This window comes from Heloderma suspectum, chromosome 6 (assembly GCF_057233095.1).
Source record: "Heloderma suspectum isolate Gila_16-S chromosome 6, 16-S_ref, whole genome shotgun sequence".
Classification (NCBI taxonomy): Eukaryota; Metazoa; Chordata; class Lepidosauria; order Squamata; family Helodermatidae; genus Heloderma; species Heloderma suspectum.
The window spans coordinates 18,129,547-18,145,836 of record NC_139463.1 but is presented as its reverse complement, the minus strand read 5'-3'; the positions used below and the strand labels follow the sequence as shown (position 1 = coordinate 18,145,836).

The 16,290-nt window shown below is 41.7% G+C and overlaps 1 protein-coding gene across 19 annotated transcripts in view; it reads right to left on the bottom strand.

Annotated features, from left to right (window-relative positions):
- The window catches only part of ARHGAP32 (Rho GTPase activating protein 32), a 346,243-nt gene that overhangs the window by 273,651 nt on the left and 56,302 nt on the right, over positions 1-16,290 (bottom strand). For 7 of the 19 annotated variants that reach the window (XM_084803663.1, XM_084803665.1, XM_084803664.1 and 4 more), the window contains one exon: positions 15,714-15,756. The exons of the other annotated variants lie outside the window; for them this stretch is intronic. In XM_084803663.1, the coding sequence (XP_084659789.1) occupies positions 15,714-15,730 (17 nt within the window). In that variant the 5' untranslated portion in view covers positions 15,731-15,756. The remainder of the gene's footprint in view (positions 1-15,713; positions 15,757-16,290) is intronic. 19 annotated transcript variants of the gene reach the window in all.

The window sequence follows — 16,290 nt, the reverse complement described above, 5'->3', positions numbered from 1 at the left end:
CTTCAATTAACAAATAATAAAATATAGGTTATTTCATAATGAGAATGAAAGTTGTAAATTTAAGCAAAATATACCCTCCCTTCTCACTTTCTAGAAAATATCATATATAAAAATTGTACATCTGCAGGGAAGGTACAAACTGGAAGAAGGTAGACTTCGCCAGTACTTTGAATTAGGCAGGGGTTTCATGATTGTAAAATACCTGGGTCTTTACATTTCAGGGGGGTTTAATATAGGTTTCTTTCCTTTTTCCTTCTTTAATGCAATCCAATGCTAACCCAACATAATTCCTGATCATTCAGCTGGTGACTGAAGGATTACATTTATTTTGGATACCATACCAATTCATAAGGGACTAGTGTTTAAGGTTTAAAATGACAGGGAAGGAGCTTGGGAAAAGTCTGTGGGGAAGGAGTGGCCAGAGTCTAGCTGCACCTGTGGATCTTGAGACTGTGTTTAAAATGACACACAGCAAGATTTATTCTTCTGTAGTTTCCCACCTTGCTGTGGATGAAATATACAAGTATTAAAAATACGGCTATCCACTTGATACAGAGAGCTATATTCCCAAAACATGTTACTGAAATAAACAGTTGCAGAGGCTAGAGGGGAAGAAGGTGCCTTCTTTGGCGCCTTTATTGGGACCATCCACAATGTCACAACTATGGATTTACAGGGATCCAACTGTATTTAGTTTAATCCACTCATCACAAATCACAAAAAGCCTTTTTTCCTTAAAGCCAGTTCAATGGCTCTCTTGTGGCTCTACGTAGTTGCTTTTACCACTGCCTGAAATCTGATTTTGTCATAAACTAGACAGTTTTCAAATCCTTCATGAAATCAATATGATATGGCTTGACCTGGTCAAACACTGCATTCCTTTAGTTCTGTCATTGCCTTGCTCCAAGCTACAGCTCTGTAGTAAAGGCAGAAGTGTTCTCAGGCTAATTTCTTTAAAAATTATCGTGTATTATGGTCTGTGTTTTCTTGGACTAAGGGTGCCTAAATTCATCGCCAAGGAAGGACTGAGAATTTGGAATAAATGACTGTTGAAAATGTTAATTTCAGGCAGAAGTGGTCAATGGTGATGGGTGGTGGGTTGGGCACTGTACATGCACACTCAAATGCACAACTTACCCCCCACACAGACACACACCACATACTGAGAGAGAAAGAGAGAGAGAAGGAAAGAGACAGACACAAACCTTTGAGAAGAGGTTTGCAAGGAAGCCCAGTTCTATGAGCACACGGGGAAGCTCCAGCTGACAAATGGTCAAGGTAGTAAGGAGTTCAGCAGACAGGAGATCTAAGCACCTACGTGGCTTTTCACAACAGGGCGAGTCAGGAGAGTCAAATCCCTACAGAGCACTTGGGTGTTACTCAAAACCACAGCTCAGCTAGAATGTATACTAGAGGTCAGGAAATATACCCCCAAAATTCAAGGGCTCACCAGCAGTGAAGTTATAAGAGAAAAGAAGGCTTCCTTCAGAAAATGGAAGTCTTGCCCAAGCAAAGAGAACAAAAAAGAATACAAACTTGCACAAAAGAAATGCAAGTATACAATGGAGGATGCAAAAAAAGGGATTTTGAGAAAAAAATTACTGTCAATATTAAGACCAAAAGTAAAAAAAAAACACTTTAAATGTGTCAAAAGCAGGACACCGGTTGGATTGTTAGGTGATAAGGGAGTTAAAAACTATTAAAGGAGGATAAAGAAATTGCAGAGAAGCTGAATCAATTCTTTGTGGATAGGAAATATTCAGTAGACACTGCTTACCAGGACTTTCAAAAGGTGTTGACAAGGTTCCTCACCAAAGACTCTTAAGCAAACTTAACACTGTTCAGATAAGAGGAAAAGTCCTCTTATGGATCAGTAACTGGTTAAAGAACAAAAGTAGAGAGCAGGAATAAATGGACAGTTCTCACAATGGAGAGATGCAAACAGTGGGGTCCCGCAACATTCTGTATTAGAACAAGTGCTTCTTCACTTGTTCATAAATTACCTGGAGTTATGGATGAGCAGTGATGACACCAAATTATTTATGGTGGTAAAACAGAGACAGCGAAGAACTCTAAAAGTTCTGTCCTAACTGGGGGAATGGGCATTAAAATGGCTCAAGCAGTTCAATGTAAGAAACTGTAAAGTGATGCACACTGGCGGAAAAAAATCCTAACTTCCAATATAAACTAATGCTGTCCAAGATAGCAGTGACTGACCAGGAAAGAAGTATTGGGGTTGTGGTGGATAGCGTAATAAAAATTTCGTCCCAGTCTGCGGGTGCTGTGAAAAAGGCAAATTCTATGTTGGGAATCATTTGGAAAAGAATCAAAATAAAATGGTGAATATCCTAATACCTTTATACAAATCTATGGTGTGACCACACTTGCAATACTATACATTTCTGGTCAACTAAAAAAGGATATTACAAGGCAATAAAAGGTGCAGAATACAACAGCCTCCCTATTGGGAAGAAAGCCTCCACAGGCTAGATGTGGAATCTCCATGGGCCACAGGTTCCTCATCCCTGCGATATTGTTTCAGAAACAACTTTTTCTCTTTTCTGCAACACTATCTGACCTATTCCAAATTCTTAGCTATTCTGTTTATATAAGAGTACTTTAACTTGATATTACTCTGTTGATGTTCTTTAAAAACAATGATTAAAAATGGGAACACCATTGCTTCTTACATTTATTTCAGTTCTCAGAAGGCTATGAAAGTTAATTGAAAGTTATAAAACTACAAATTGTGTTTATCTCATTTTTAAAAGCAATGCAATGGAAATTCTTAACAGGAGCTTAACAAACCTCATGGTCACCAACATACCATTAAAAAATGTGCATGCCTACTCATCATGGAAGTAAAGGATGCATGTTAAAGAATGGTTAGTTGATAATATTTTGAATGCAGAGTTTCTTCACAATTCAACACAAATCTTGATTTTTAGATGAAAATTAGAAAGCTTGCTATCCCAAGAGAACAGACTCACCATGGTTCACAAGAACAAAACACATTTTGAAGACTGATGAGAGTTGTCTTTGAAAAGCAGCAGCTGAAACACCTCAGAATAATATTTCAAACCCAACCAAGCAAACAAAATACTGTCTCAGTGTGTTTTATTTGATAAGACATGTGACCTACTTTAGGCTTCACTTTGATTATAATTAACAGTAATTTGTACAGATTCTAATTTAATACATGAACTCACTCATTGAGAAAGGAAAACTGGTTGATTTAAAGCCAAATGCACATGCTTAAATAGGCTTCCTGATGTTTAATTTAAAACAATGAAAAACATTATTTGTATCAGGCTTATGAATTGCTCCTTTCTTGAAATCTTCATGATGCAAAATTGGGATAACAGCTAAGCTTCATATGGCATGCCTTAAAACACAGAGTTAAGATATGAAAATATGAAGAAATCCAGGTTCACTTTAATAAATGCATTTGATTATGGTTAGTTTTGATAAGGATTATGGGTTCTACAGCTTGATGCTGAAATATAGTGATAACATGGTATCTGTTTTGCTTTTTTTCTGATTAAAGAGGTACTATTCTGATTAATAGTATGTATGAAGATATACAGTGGATTTAATCCAAACTTAGTGCAAATGAAGCTCAAGGATCTTCCCCATCCCCTCCTCTGTCACCTGAAAAACATCTCACCGGAGGGCTGGGGGGCCCTCCTGAACGGTGTAGGCCATGGCTTTAGGCAGGCCCACCTCCTTTGTGCATGCTCCAAGCATGGCTCCCGCTTACCTCTGAGTTCCTTTTTCTCTGCTACAGCAACTAGCAGCGTTTGGAACGCTCTCTTGCCTCTTGGCAAAAATTCACAAATTCTATTTCATTAAGCAGAGCTTCTCTCTTCTTTCAATCTTTCTTTCTTCCTTCCTCCCTATTTTCTCTGAGCTTTCTCCTTTCCTTCCTGCCCCACTGGGGCACATGGCCTCCAAGGCCTTCTTTAAGAATTGCACCCACTGTAGCGGGAAAATAGCTCTCACAGATCATCTTGTTTGCCTTGGAGAGGCACGCAAAGTGGACTCCTGTGCCCACCACAGGCCCTTCATTATACAGGCCAGAAGGAACAGAACAGCATGCCTTTGCACACTGCTGTGGAAACAGGCCCTCAAGGTGGCAGATACAGCTGTGTTGAACCAACTTCTGCATACCACTTTGGCCTCCATTTTCAAGGAGCCACCTCTGGCTCTTTCTCAACTTCTCTCTTTGTGCAATACCACAGCTCTGGAAAGCACCTCTAGACAATCATCCCTGGTATCTGAAGCATAGCCCATCCAATACCGACAGCTTCAACCGTCCCCCTGGACCAACAGCTCGAGACCGAAGCTACAGTGCTGATGATCGCTACCAAGGAGGTCAAGCAGACCAAGTCCCAAAACAAACGATCCGCTAACCCCCAGGACCCGGGACCAAAGATCAAAAAGGCAAATATGGCTCATAGGGTGGAGAAGCCAAGCCTCCTCTGGCCCCAGCTCAGCTCCCCTCAGCCAAGTCAGTGCCACAGATCCCTATGAGGCCTCTGACACCAATCCTGAAGAAGCTGCAACCACTGGACTACTATTCTCCTGATGATATCCAGTGCCTTGGCTCGCTTTCAGACAGCAGATCCCAGGCACATTTTTCACTGGAACCATGCTACTTGCTGTCAGGGTTGGAACTGAGCCCATAGAGCCCCAAAACAGCTCTGATTCTGAGGAAGAGCTACAACCCATGGGAGAGGAGCCCGCTCGTCTCTCAGAGGCGCAGCTGCAGGGAGAGCCCCCTCCCCCCGCTCACATTCCTGAGAGAGATAGTGACCCTGGCAGCAAAAGAGCGGGAGATCGGTTGTTCCTAGACGCAAGGCGCAGGCGCACAGAGAGGCGTGAGGTGGAGGACACTGAGAGGAGGCGCTCAGCCCGCTTGGCGCTACGGCAATGGCTGCGCCCCGATGCCCCATGGGTAAGGGGGGGAGCCTCCCCTCCTAGCCCATAAGTTTCAGAGTTTTCCCGCCTTTCTCCTCCAAATGGGGACCAACTGTGTACATGGAGCTTAGGTTACCCTGCTAAGATACCCTTTGCAGTTCCTTGCTTAGTCGCAATTAGCATCTGAAAGAGTAATTAAGTTGTAAAGGAATAAAGCCTTGGAAAGAATCCCTTTTGTTTGTGTCTTGTTTTGGCTACTGGAGGGGACTTTAAGAAGCAGCTAGGGCACTCCTGACACTTGCCTCAGGAGCCATCTCCATGAAAACATATATCTCGATACCAACGGACCTCACTGGCTTCTTTGAAATCCTCTGCAAGCTTCCTTTACCACAGATACAGCATGCCATGGGAGGGCCATAAACACCCCCACTACTACAAGTCTCCTCCCTATTATTATAAGGACTTTTCACCAAAACAGCACCTTTATAAATATATGGATACTAACTACCCACATTACTGTCCCCACGGACACCGTTCTCATTCCCCCAAGCATCCAGAACAATATAGAGCAACACCCGCTCATATATCAAAAATGCTGGAAGCTCAACTATCAGCAGCCACAACAGCATTGGGCTTTACAAGCCTACCACTCTAACTTTGCCCTCCTCTTCTGGCCAATTTCTTTCAGGACATCATTCTGAAAAACTTCCAGACACACCAGCAGCTACACAATCTTCTCTGGCAGTATAGCTTACTCAACCATCACTTCCTCCTACTGCTCAAACACTAGCCAAAGCCCCTTCGTCTCCCCTTCACCTCTCTTCCCTTCTGGACCTCTTCTCAATGATCAACAGGAGGGCCAGACACCCGGACTTGACGTCTCTATGTCTCACTGCTTTGAGAATAAGACACTATGGATTCTCCAACCAGGTTTTAGAGGTATTGACAGCTTTGCACAAACCTTCCACCCAGGTCTCACATCACCAAGTGGAAAGACTTTCCAGACTTTTCTGGCACCGACTCAACAGAACCCAGCATCCTGTGGTCTCTCAGGGATCTTGGACTAAGTTTACTTAGCAGCAATCTCAGCTAATCATAACATTGAAAGGTTCTCAGTTTCTTCTTACCCCAGAGTCAACTGGTTCGTTAAAGGTCTCGCTAACCTTTATCTGCCAACTTCTCCTCCAGGCCCAGCCTGGAGTCTGTCAGTAGCTTTAGCTCAACTAAGCCTTTCGAGCCTATGGCCCCAGCTGACCTTCAGCTTGTCACCATGGAAGTGGCTTTCCTTTTCACTATTACATTGGCACATAGGGAGAGTGAATCATGTGCTCTCTGGAACAACCAACAGTTGTTCATCTTTCACAAGGACTGCTCCCTCCTCCTCTGTCATCTCACAATTCCATCTAACTCAGGATACTGTATTGCCAATCTTCCTTCCCCAACCTACCCCTCCTCTGGTAAGTTTTATTGCTATTTAGTCACTCATATGGGTGAGTCACAAAGAAGGACAGGTTGCTTACCTGTAACTCTAGTTCTTCGAGTGGTCATCTGTGAACTCACACAACCCACCCTCCTCCCCACTTCAATGCCTCACCTTTTTATTTCCCTCCACTGTGGCGCACTCGGGACTGAGAGGCAAGCAGGAACGTGCACAGAGGAGGTGGGCAGGGCTCTCACCTAAAGCTCTCTTTTAGCTCTAGAATGTTCTGAATGGCTGTTCTGCACAGGCACATAACCCATATGTGTGAGTCACAGAGACCACAAAGAACCTTGGATCCAACCCAATGTATTAAAATGTCATAACCAACCAATATATTCGATTGTTTTAGCAAGAAGGTGTCTTAAACGAAGCCCATTCAGCCAAAGGGAATACTAGTGAAACACAGAAAACATTATCTTTGCAAACAAAATAATAACACTTTTAGAACTTCTATTACATTTTAGATACCTGAGGGCACGTGTGGATTTTTTTCAATCCTTGGGAGAAAACTGATAAATGGAATGAGATCTCTGCATCTATGATTTAATTTAAATGATTTCATGTCCAAAATGAGATAGGGATACTGTGATCTATGCCCTGAGGGTGAGAGAGTGTCTATGTGACCTTGCACACCCCAGTAGTCCATCTGTGTACAACTCCCTTTATGTAAAAAGGGAAATGGAGATTGCTGAACAGAAAGTGGGAAGAAAATGTTAGTTTGAGCATATTTGTCCAGTGAAATTAGCATTTGACCCAGGCATTTAGAATAAAATGCTGAAAATGGCAAGGTATACTCTTTGATAGCCGTGAAAAACATACTGAAGGTCCTCAACCCTCCATCTTGGAAGAAAACCAACATACTGGAAAATGGCAAATTCCTTGCTAAAAGAACCATCTCTACGCCTAGTGAACCAAACTGACTGTTCTTGCCCTTAAAATGCTCAAAAGATCTCAGAGAACAATTCTGGATAGGAATGTTAAAACTAGGATCTTTGGAGACGTTCCCTACATTTATCACAGCTATCAAAGGAACATTTTGATAGCTGTGATTTAAAAAAAAAAAACACCCCTATTTTTAGCTTATTATTATAAATATCTGGGTCAAATGTTGATTTCACTGGCCTATATAACCACCTTTCTTTTCAAAGTAACATACACATTATTATCAAGCTACTTGTTTTAGTTCAACCTACAAGGCTATTTTTATGTCTTCTGTTCAGTACATAATTCATTTTGCTCATACTACAATATATATGGATGCATTTAGGCAGCAACAGAGGTTTGATCAAGAAATATATTTTGACTGAGATAAGCCACTTTCCTCCCACTACCCCTCTTTCCAAATACCCTACCTTCACATTCCAAAGCATAAACTCATGCTTCTCATGCAAACTGCAGAAACAGCACTCCTTTCCTTTCAAACAGTTCTTTAGAAAAGGGAATGGGGAGTCTGCTCCAGACAACACAACCAGTCTCCATAGAGAGGCAATGCAAATAAGTCCTCTCCTACTACGCCCTTGCATGGTTCTACAGCTACTCATCTGTATGACATTCATGTCCACACAGAGCTGATCTCTGAATAGCAAACTGCATTTCAAGGGAAGGTATAAAGTAAGGGTGGGAACATTTAGGTTTCCACCCACCCACCCTCAACTATACAATTCTAGCACAGGAAAAATAGATAAAAGGTGTTCTTCCTACATGAGAATCAGGTGTTTAAATCACTGTTATTTGAAGTATTTGATGCTAAAAGAGAAACTCCAACACCACAAAGTACACCTTTTATCAATAATAGTCTTGTCAGTCATTAATTATGACTCTGATAACAATCTTACTGGCAAAATGGTTGGTTTGATGGCAAACAAATTTAAACATAAAAATTCATTGTTGCTATCCATCTGACAACCCCTGACCTGTCTGTCCTGATCTGTCTAGTCCCAGTATAGACTGTAAGCCTTCTTAGCAGGTAACAAATTATTTTGACTTTTTAGACGACAACTGACATGCTGTTGGCTCCAACATATTAAACAATGGTAGTAAAAGTAGATACAGGTCTCAAGTCCTGCACAGAAGTAAAATCAGATTCCACAAAGAAGCCATATGAAGGGGATGCTCTGCTAGCCTGCCGCAAGTTTAATAATGAAGGGTACGAATGGGAGATGCAGCTTTAGGCTATTCATGTGTTTTTATTACTATTTTTTGGCTGCACCAAAACACAACCACATCTGAGTTTGTGGTCTGCAATTAAGAAATCTTGTCAGGTAATGACAGTAACAGCAAAGTTCCTCTTAAGCAATATTATTGTTTAAGCAAAATAGTGAACGTGCTTGTTATTCCAAATTATGCAGAATATTTTGTTTAAATAGACAAATGTTTAAAAGCTTTCACTTTTCACAAGCCTATGCATTGTGTACTTAAGGCTGAACAAGCATCACTTTTTAGACTACTATTTTCTAGTTCAAATCCAAAGAGGAGAGGGGTGGGGGAGGAACAATTTAAAAATGCAATGTATCATTTAGTTTACAACATTTAGAACTATAATACCGTAACCTGTAGTGAACACTAATACCACACAAACTAAGGGGGCAATCCTATGGCCCTAGACATTGTCCGAGGGGCCACAGAACAGTGGAGATTGTATCACTTTAGACCCTTTAAATTGAGGAACAGCAGGAAGCCAGTAGCAGTTTTCTAGCACCTACCAGCTACGGATTGGATGAAACAATGTATTGGGGCTATTTTAAGCTTTAGGGTGCAATCCTATGGGTTGTGTACTCACGAGATAGAAGCCTCCGAATTTGGAGGCTTCCATGTATACAATGCCTTGCCGGACTGAGGCAGGTGGGGCAGGAAGAGCGGCAGAGGCTATCTTTGCCTCCCCATCCTCCAATCATTGCATTTTTCACTAGAGGGGATTCAGAGGGGGAGGGCAGGAGGCTGGAAGAGGGTCAGGATAGCTTCTGCCAACAGAATGCCCCCTTTCCCCCCTCTCCAAGGTGGATTTTGTGACCTTGGAGGCCAGCCAGCATGGGTCTTTCCATGCTGTCTCTGATCTCACAGAGGGGATTCTAGCTCATACATCCATACATTCTACCTCACTCTTCCAAATACATCATTTGCCACAAAAAAGAGCAAAGTAAACTATAAACACTAATTTAGGCTGTAAACCTAAACACACCTTTTACGGAATAACGTCTCACTCAACTGAGTGGGACTTTCTTCTGAGTAACCTGCTTAGGATCATGCCATCAAGCACCGCTGCCTCAACTTCCTCTATTTCTCCTGTGTGAAATTTTAGAGTGAAAGCTCCTCAGGGCAGAGACTTGTCCTCTTGTAATCTGTGAAACACCATACTCATTGATGAAACTATATAAATCACACACAACACATGAAGAACCACATGGTAAGAAAGAAGCATGTTCTCATCCCCTATTTATTATTTTATTATGGCACCAGAAGCTTTCTGGCAATAGGCAGTAGCTCCATATCCTTGTTTAACCCTCACATAACCCACGCTTGCCGGGTTCACACAACACAACAACCACAAGCAAGTGTTACATATTCAAAATGAATTTTAGTGAATAATGGGGGAAAGTACCAAGCTGCCCTAGGTCTAGAATATGGGTGAGAAACATCTGGGGTTCGAAGGGACACATTGCCCCCCGCCACACTGCCCAACTGGCTGCTGAAATAGACTCTAGGACCTAAAGATAGCAATTACCTCTACTTTATCCATTAACACCATCTGAGAACCATGAAGCATGCAGGTCTCTCTGATTTTGTCTTCTTTGTATGGGTTAAGGCTCTCACCATATACTTTCTCTCCCCAATTCCACCATTTTGCAGTTATACAATTGCATCTGGAAAAAAAATATTTCTGTGGTCTATACTTCTATGTCTATTTTAAAAATAAGTTAAAGAAAGTAAAGACTGATGATAGACTTTGTTTAGCCAAAAACAAAACATACACATGACCAAACCAAGTAGGTTAGTAGGAAGAGACACCATGACAGATCTTTACATATTTGAAAGGCTGGTGCAAAAAGAAGTAATAGTTCTTCCCTGCCACTAAGGAACAATGGACTGCCTTGAAGAAATAATCATCGTTACCTTGTCGTGGTGCTGGAGCTTGAGCACCTCAATGATGCCATGAGCTAAACCGTGATGGGACACTTAAGACAGGAATGTCATGGCAGAGAGGTCAGACTAAATACGATCCCTGGGGAAGGTAACGGCAACCCACCCCAGTATTCTTGCCATGAAAACTAAATGGATCAGTACAACCAGAGATATGTCGGTATACCATCGGAAGATGGGACTCACAGGTCGGAAGATCATCAAAATACTACTGGGGAGGAACAGAGGATAAGTTCAACTAGCCCCAGATGTGATGACGCCGCTAGCTCAAAGCCGAAAGGACGGCTAGCGGCCGATGGTGCTGGTGGTGAATGATGAATCCGATGTTCTAAAGATCAACACACCATAGGAACCTGGAATGTAAGATCTATGAGCCAGGGAAAACTGGATGTGGTTATTGGGCAGATGTCAAGATAAAATATAGACATTTTGGGTGTCAGTGAACTGAAATGGACTGGAATGGGCCACTTCACATCAGATGACCACCAGATCTACTACTGTGGACAAGCGGACCACAGAAGAAGAGTAGCCTTCATAATTAATAATAAAGTGGCTAAAGCAGTGCTTGGATACAATCCAAAAAACGATAGAATGATCTCAATTCGAATTCAGGGTAAGCCATTTAACATCACAGTAATCCAAATATATACCCCAACCACAGATGCTGAAGAAGCAGATCAGTTCTATGAGGATCTGCAGCACCTACTAGATAATATGCCAAAAAGAGATGTTATTTTCATTACAGGAGACTGGAATGCTAAGGTGGGTAGTCAAACGACACCTGGAATGACAGGCAAGCATGGTCTGGGAGAACAAAATAAAGCAGGACATAGGCTGATAGAATTTTGCCAAGACAACTCACTGTGCATAATAAACACTCTCTTCCAACAACCTAAAATATGACTTTATACATGGACTTTACAAGCTGGTCGACACCAAAATCGCATTGACTACATCCTTTGTAGCCAAAGGTGGCGGACATCTACACAGTCGGTAAAAACAAGACCTGGAGCTGACTGTAGTTCAGATCACGAACTTCTTATTGCACAATTTAGAATCAGACTAAAGAGAATAGGGAAGACCCACAGATCAGTTAGATATGAGCTCAATAATATTCCTCATGAATATGCAGTGGAGGTGAAGAATAGATTTAAGGGACTAGATTTAGTAGATAGGGTCCCGGAAGAACTATGGACAGAAGTTTGCAACATTGTTCAGGAGGCGGCAACAAACAACGTCCCAAAGAAAAAGAAAACCAAGAAGGCAAGATGGCTGTCTGCTGAGATGATGAAAGTAGCCCAAGAAAGAAGGAAAGCAAAAGGCAACAGTGAAAGGAGGAGATATGCCCAATTAAATGCAAAATTCCAGAGGTGAACCAGAAGAGATAAGGAATTATTTTTAAACAAGCAATGTGCAAAAGTGGAAGAAGATAATAGAATAGGAAGGACAAGAGACTTCTTCCAGAAGATTAGAAACATCAGAGGTAAATTCCAGGCAAAAATGGGTATGATCAAAAGCAAAGATGGCAAAGACCTAACAGAAGCAGAAGAGATCAAGAAAAGGTGGCAACAATACACAGAAAATCTGTATAGGAAGGATAATAATATCGGGGATAGATTTGACAGTGTGGTCAGTGAGTTAGAGCCAGACATCCTGAAAAGTGAGGTTGAATGAGCCTTAAGAAGCATTGCTAATAACAAGGCAGCAGAAGACGACAGTATCCCAGCTGAATTGTTTAAAATCTTGCAAGATGATGCTGTTAAGGTGATGCATGCCAAAAGCCAGCAAATTTGGAAAACACAAGAAGGGCCATCAGACTGGAAAAAATCAACTTATATCCCCATATCAAAAAAGGGAAGCACCAAAGAATGTTCAAACTATCGAACAGTGGCACTTATTTCACATGCCAGTAAGGTAATCACATGCTCAAGATCCTGAAAGGTAGACTCCAGCAATTCATGGAACGAGAATTGCCAGATGTACAAGCTGGGTTGAGAAAAGGCAGAGGAACTAGAGACCAAATTGCCAATATCCGCTGGATAATGGAGAAAGCCAGGGAGTTTCAGAAAAACATCTATTTCTGTTTTATTGACTATTCTAAAGCCTTTGACTGTGTGGATCATCATAAATTGTGGCAAGTTCTTGGTAGTATAGGGATACCAAATCATCTTGTCTGCCTCCTGAGGAATCTGTATAACAACCAAGTAGCAACGGTAAGAACACACCACGGAACAACGGACTGGTTTAAGATTGGGAAAGGAGTATGGCAGGGTTGTATACTCTCACCCTACCTATTCAACCTGTATGCAGAACACATCATGCGACGTGCTGGGCTTGATGAAGCCAAGGCTGGAGTTAAAATCACTGGAAGAAACATTAACAATCTCAGATATGCAGATGATACCACTTTGATGGCTGAAAGCGAGGAAGAGCTGAGGAACCTTATGACAAAGGTGAAAGAAGAAAGTGCAAAAGCTGGGTTGCAGATAAACCTCAAAAAAACCAAGATTATGGCAACCAGCTTGATTGAGAACTGGCAAATAGAGGGAGAAAACGTGGAGGCAGTGACAGACTTTGTCTTTCTAGGCGCAAAGATTACTGCAGACGCTGACTGCAGCCAGGAAATCAGAAGACGTTTACTACTTGGGAGGAGAGCAATGACAAATCTTGATAAAATAGGAGCAGAGACATCACACTGACAACAAAGGTCCGCATAGTTCAAGCAATGGTATTCCCCGTAGTAACCTATGGCTGCGAGAGCTGGACCATAAGGAAGGCTGAGCGAAAGAAGATAGATGCTTTTGAACTGTGGTGCTGGAGGAAAATTCTGAGAGTGCCTTGGACTGCAAGAAGATCAAACCAGTCCATACTCCAGGAAGTAAAGCCAGACTGCTCACTTGAGGGAATGATATGAAAGGCAAAACTGAAATACTTTGGCCACATCATGAGAAGACAGGATACCCTGGAGAAGATGCTGATGCTAGGGAAAGTGGAAGGCCAAAGGAAGAGGGGCCGACCAAGGGCAAGATGGATGGATGATATTCTGGAGGTGACGGACTCAACCTTGGGGGAGCTGGGGGTGGCGACGGCCAACAGGAAGCTCTGGTGTGGGCTGGTCCATGAAGTCACGAAGAGTCAGAAGTGACTGAACAAATAAACAACAACAAAGCATAATAGATTGTCCAGAAACACTGTGTTGTCTCATATTATTGTGGATCCAAAAGAGGCAGTAACAGGATAGCTAGGGACAGGACGTCTTACATCACTGTTCTACCAGTGTCTCCAGCAGCCTTTCCAACCACAAGTTCTGAAACCAGGAACTGCTTGATACCATCTGCCTAATTAGGCCTACAAGATTCAAAGTAGAGTTCAGATGAAACTATAGTGGAAACTTCAGAAGATATTTTACTTGTTGCTCAATTTTACTATGCAATAATTTGTGAACTGAATTTATCTGAAAACACTTTGAGGCTAACAAGTGGCATACAAATTTATGCACAAAAAATATATATTTGTGTTTTCAAGATAAAGATTGCAACACATGACAGATCGTTTAGTGCAGAAAAATAAGTTCTGCATCAGTGCAGAAAAATAACTGAATGTGGCTGTAGTTTTATATTCTATAGCTGTATAGCTCGTAAATGAAGGGATTTTGTTGTTGTTGTTCAGTCATGTCCAACTCTTCATGACCCCATGGACCACAGCACGCCAGGCCTTCCTGTCCTGCGCTCTCTCCCGGAGTGTGCTCAAGTCCATATTCATTGCATCAGTGATGCTATCTAGCCATCTCAACCTCTGCTGTCCCCTTCCCCTTTTGCCTTCAATCTTTCCCAGCATCAGGGTCTTTTCCAGGGAGTTTTCTCTTCGCATTAGGTGGCCAAAATATTTGAGCTTCAGCTTCAGTATCTGTCCTTCCAAGGAGCACTCAGGCTTGATTTCCTTTAGGATTGACTGATTGGACCTCCTTGCAGTCCAGGGGACTTGTAAGAGTCTTCTCCAGCACCACAGCTCGAAAGCATCAATTCTTCGGCGCTCACCCTTCCTTACAGTCCAGCTCTCACAGACATACAGGAGGGATTTTAGCTGAGAAGGGATTTTAAAAGTTCAAATGTCTTAATTCTATGCTTGAAAATTACTGAGGTCTCAGCAGCCTACTTAAACGCTATTTGTTCTACAAATCAAAGCACATGCATAACTCATTTTCATAACCTTTTTTCCTTCTGTACTGGCATCATCATCATCATAAAAACCTGGGTCGTATTATCAAGGGCCCCAAGCCAGGTTTCTGAGAAGGGCCCGTTTAACTAATCATTTTGTTAGGGGAAATTAGTAGACTGCACAACCACCATATCACGAAAGTCACATGTTCAATAATCTGGCACTGATCAAACCTGCCTCAATTGCAGTCACCAGAAAAAATAAATCAGTTGCAGGGTGGAGTGAAGGTACTTTTATTGTTCTACAACCTTGCCACAGACCATCTGAATGGAGCTTACCGCCTGCCAGTAAGTAATTCACCAATTCATCAGCCCCTGGATTGTTCCGCTGCACTACATTCATAAAAATAAAAAACAACGTGCAAATATTTATATGAAGGAAAGGAAAGGTTCCTCCTGTGCAAGCACCGGGTCATTACTGACCCCTAGAGGGACGCCGCTTACGCTGGCGTTTTCATGGCAGACTATAGCGGGGTGGTTTGCCACTGCCTTCCCCAGTCGTATTTATATGAAGACTAGGAGCTAAATCTTTAAAAACGAACTAACAAAGAGATAAAAGGCAGCACTAACCACAAATCATCTCTCTGCACTACACCGAATGCTTCAAATAAACCTAGAATGCATCATCTCTACAATTAAGTCAAATCGTTCTATTTCAAACTTTTGAGACACAAGATATCAAAGAATTTCACGCCGAAGAATTGTTTGGTCTCCATTCTGTGATTACTGTTACACTGGGGGAGGGGGGGTTTCAGCACTGTAAACTGTAAAAGGAAGCAAATAAAAAAATCAAATATGCTACTTCATATTATTTTAATGGAATGAACTGATTGAAGTAACCCAGTTCCTTGAAAACACCCACATAAAAACCATGATTCATGACAAATCTCAATTATCAGCCAGAATTGCAGTTCTAGTTACTATGACAATGTCAATATCTCTAAGATGTATAGTCTTACCCTACAAGGTAATCCATCCAAAATAAATCATGAACTGGAGAACCTGAGCAAAGAAATTCAAAGGAAACTATTTATCAGTCACTTCATGGAAAGGCAACAATTGCAGAAAGTTATGACAATTCAGTGATTCAATGTTGCTATTTCTAGAGATGAATACCACCTGATTTGCCTGAATGTGTCTTGTTTGTCACCTCAAAAAGCAATGTTTCATTCCATACACTGTTTAAAAGCTGCAGCTTTTCAAAATGCATAGGATACAAAGGCTGTGTTTGAACATCTGCTTGCTATTGCCTTGAAGGATGCAAAATAAATCATGCCAGCTCCTGATCTTGCTGTAGTTTAAGTCAATGCCAAGCTGACAGTGCTAAATATATGAGCTTGTTCAGTTGGATCAGATGGAGTTCAAACTACATTCAGTATTGGCTTGTAAATCATTTACACTTATTAAAAGGTATCTACAGGTGTGCACTGTTTCAACTTCCACATCTACCATTAACTTCTGTAAAAATGAGAATCTCGTTTTGCCAGTTCCAATTTGTCACAAACAGGAAATAACATAACCAGTTGGAGAACCTTA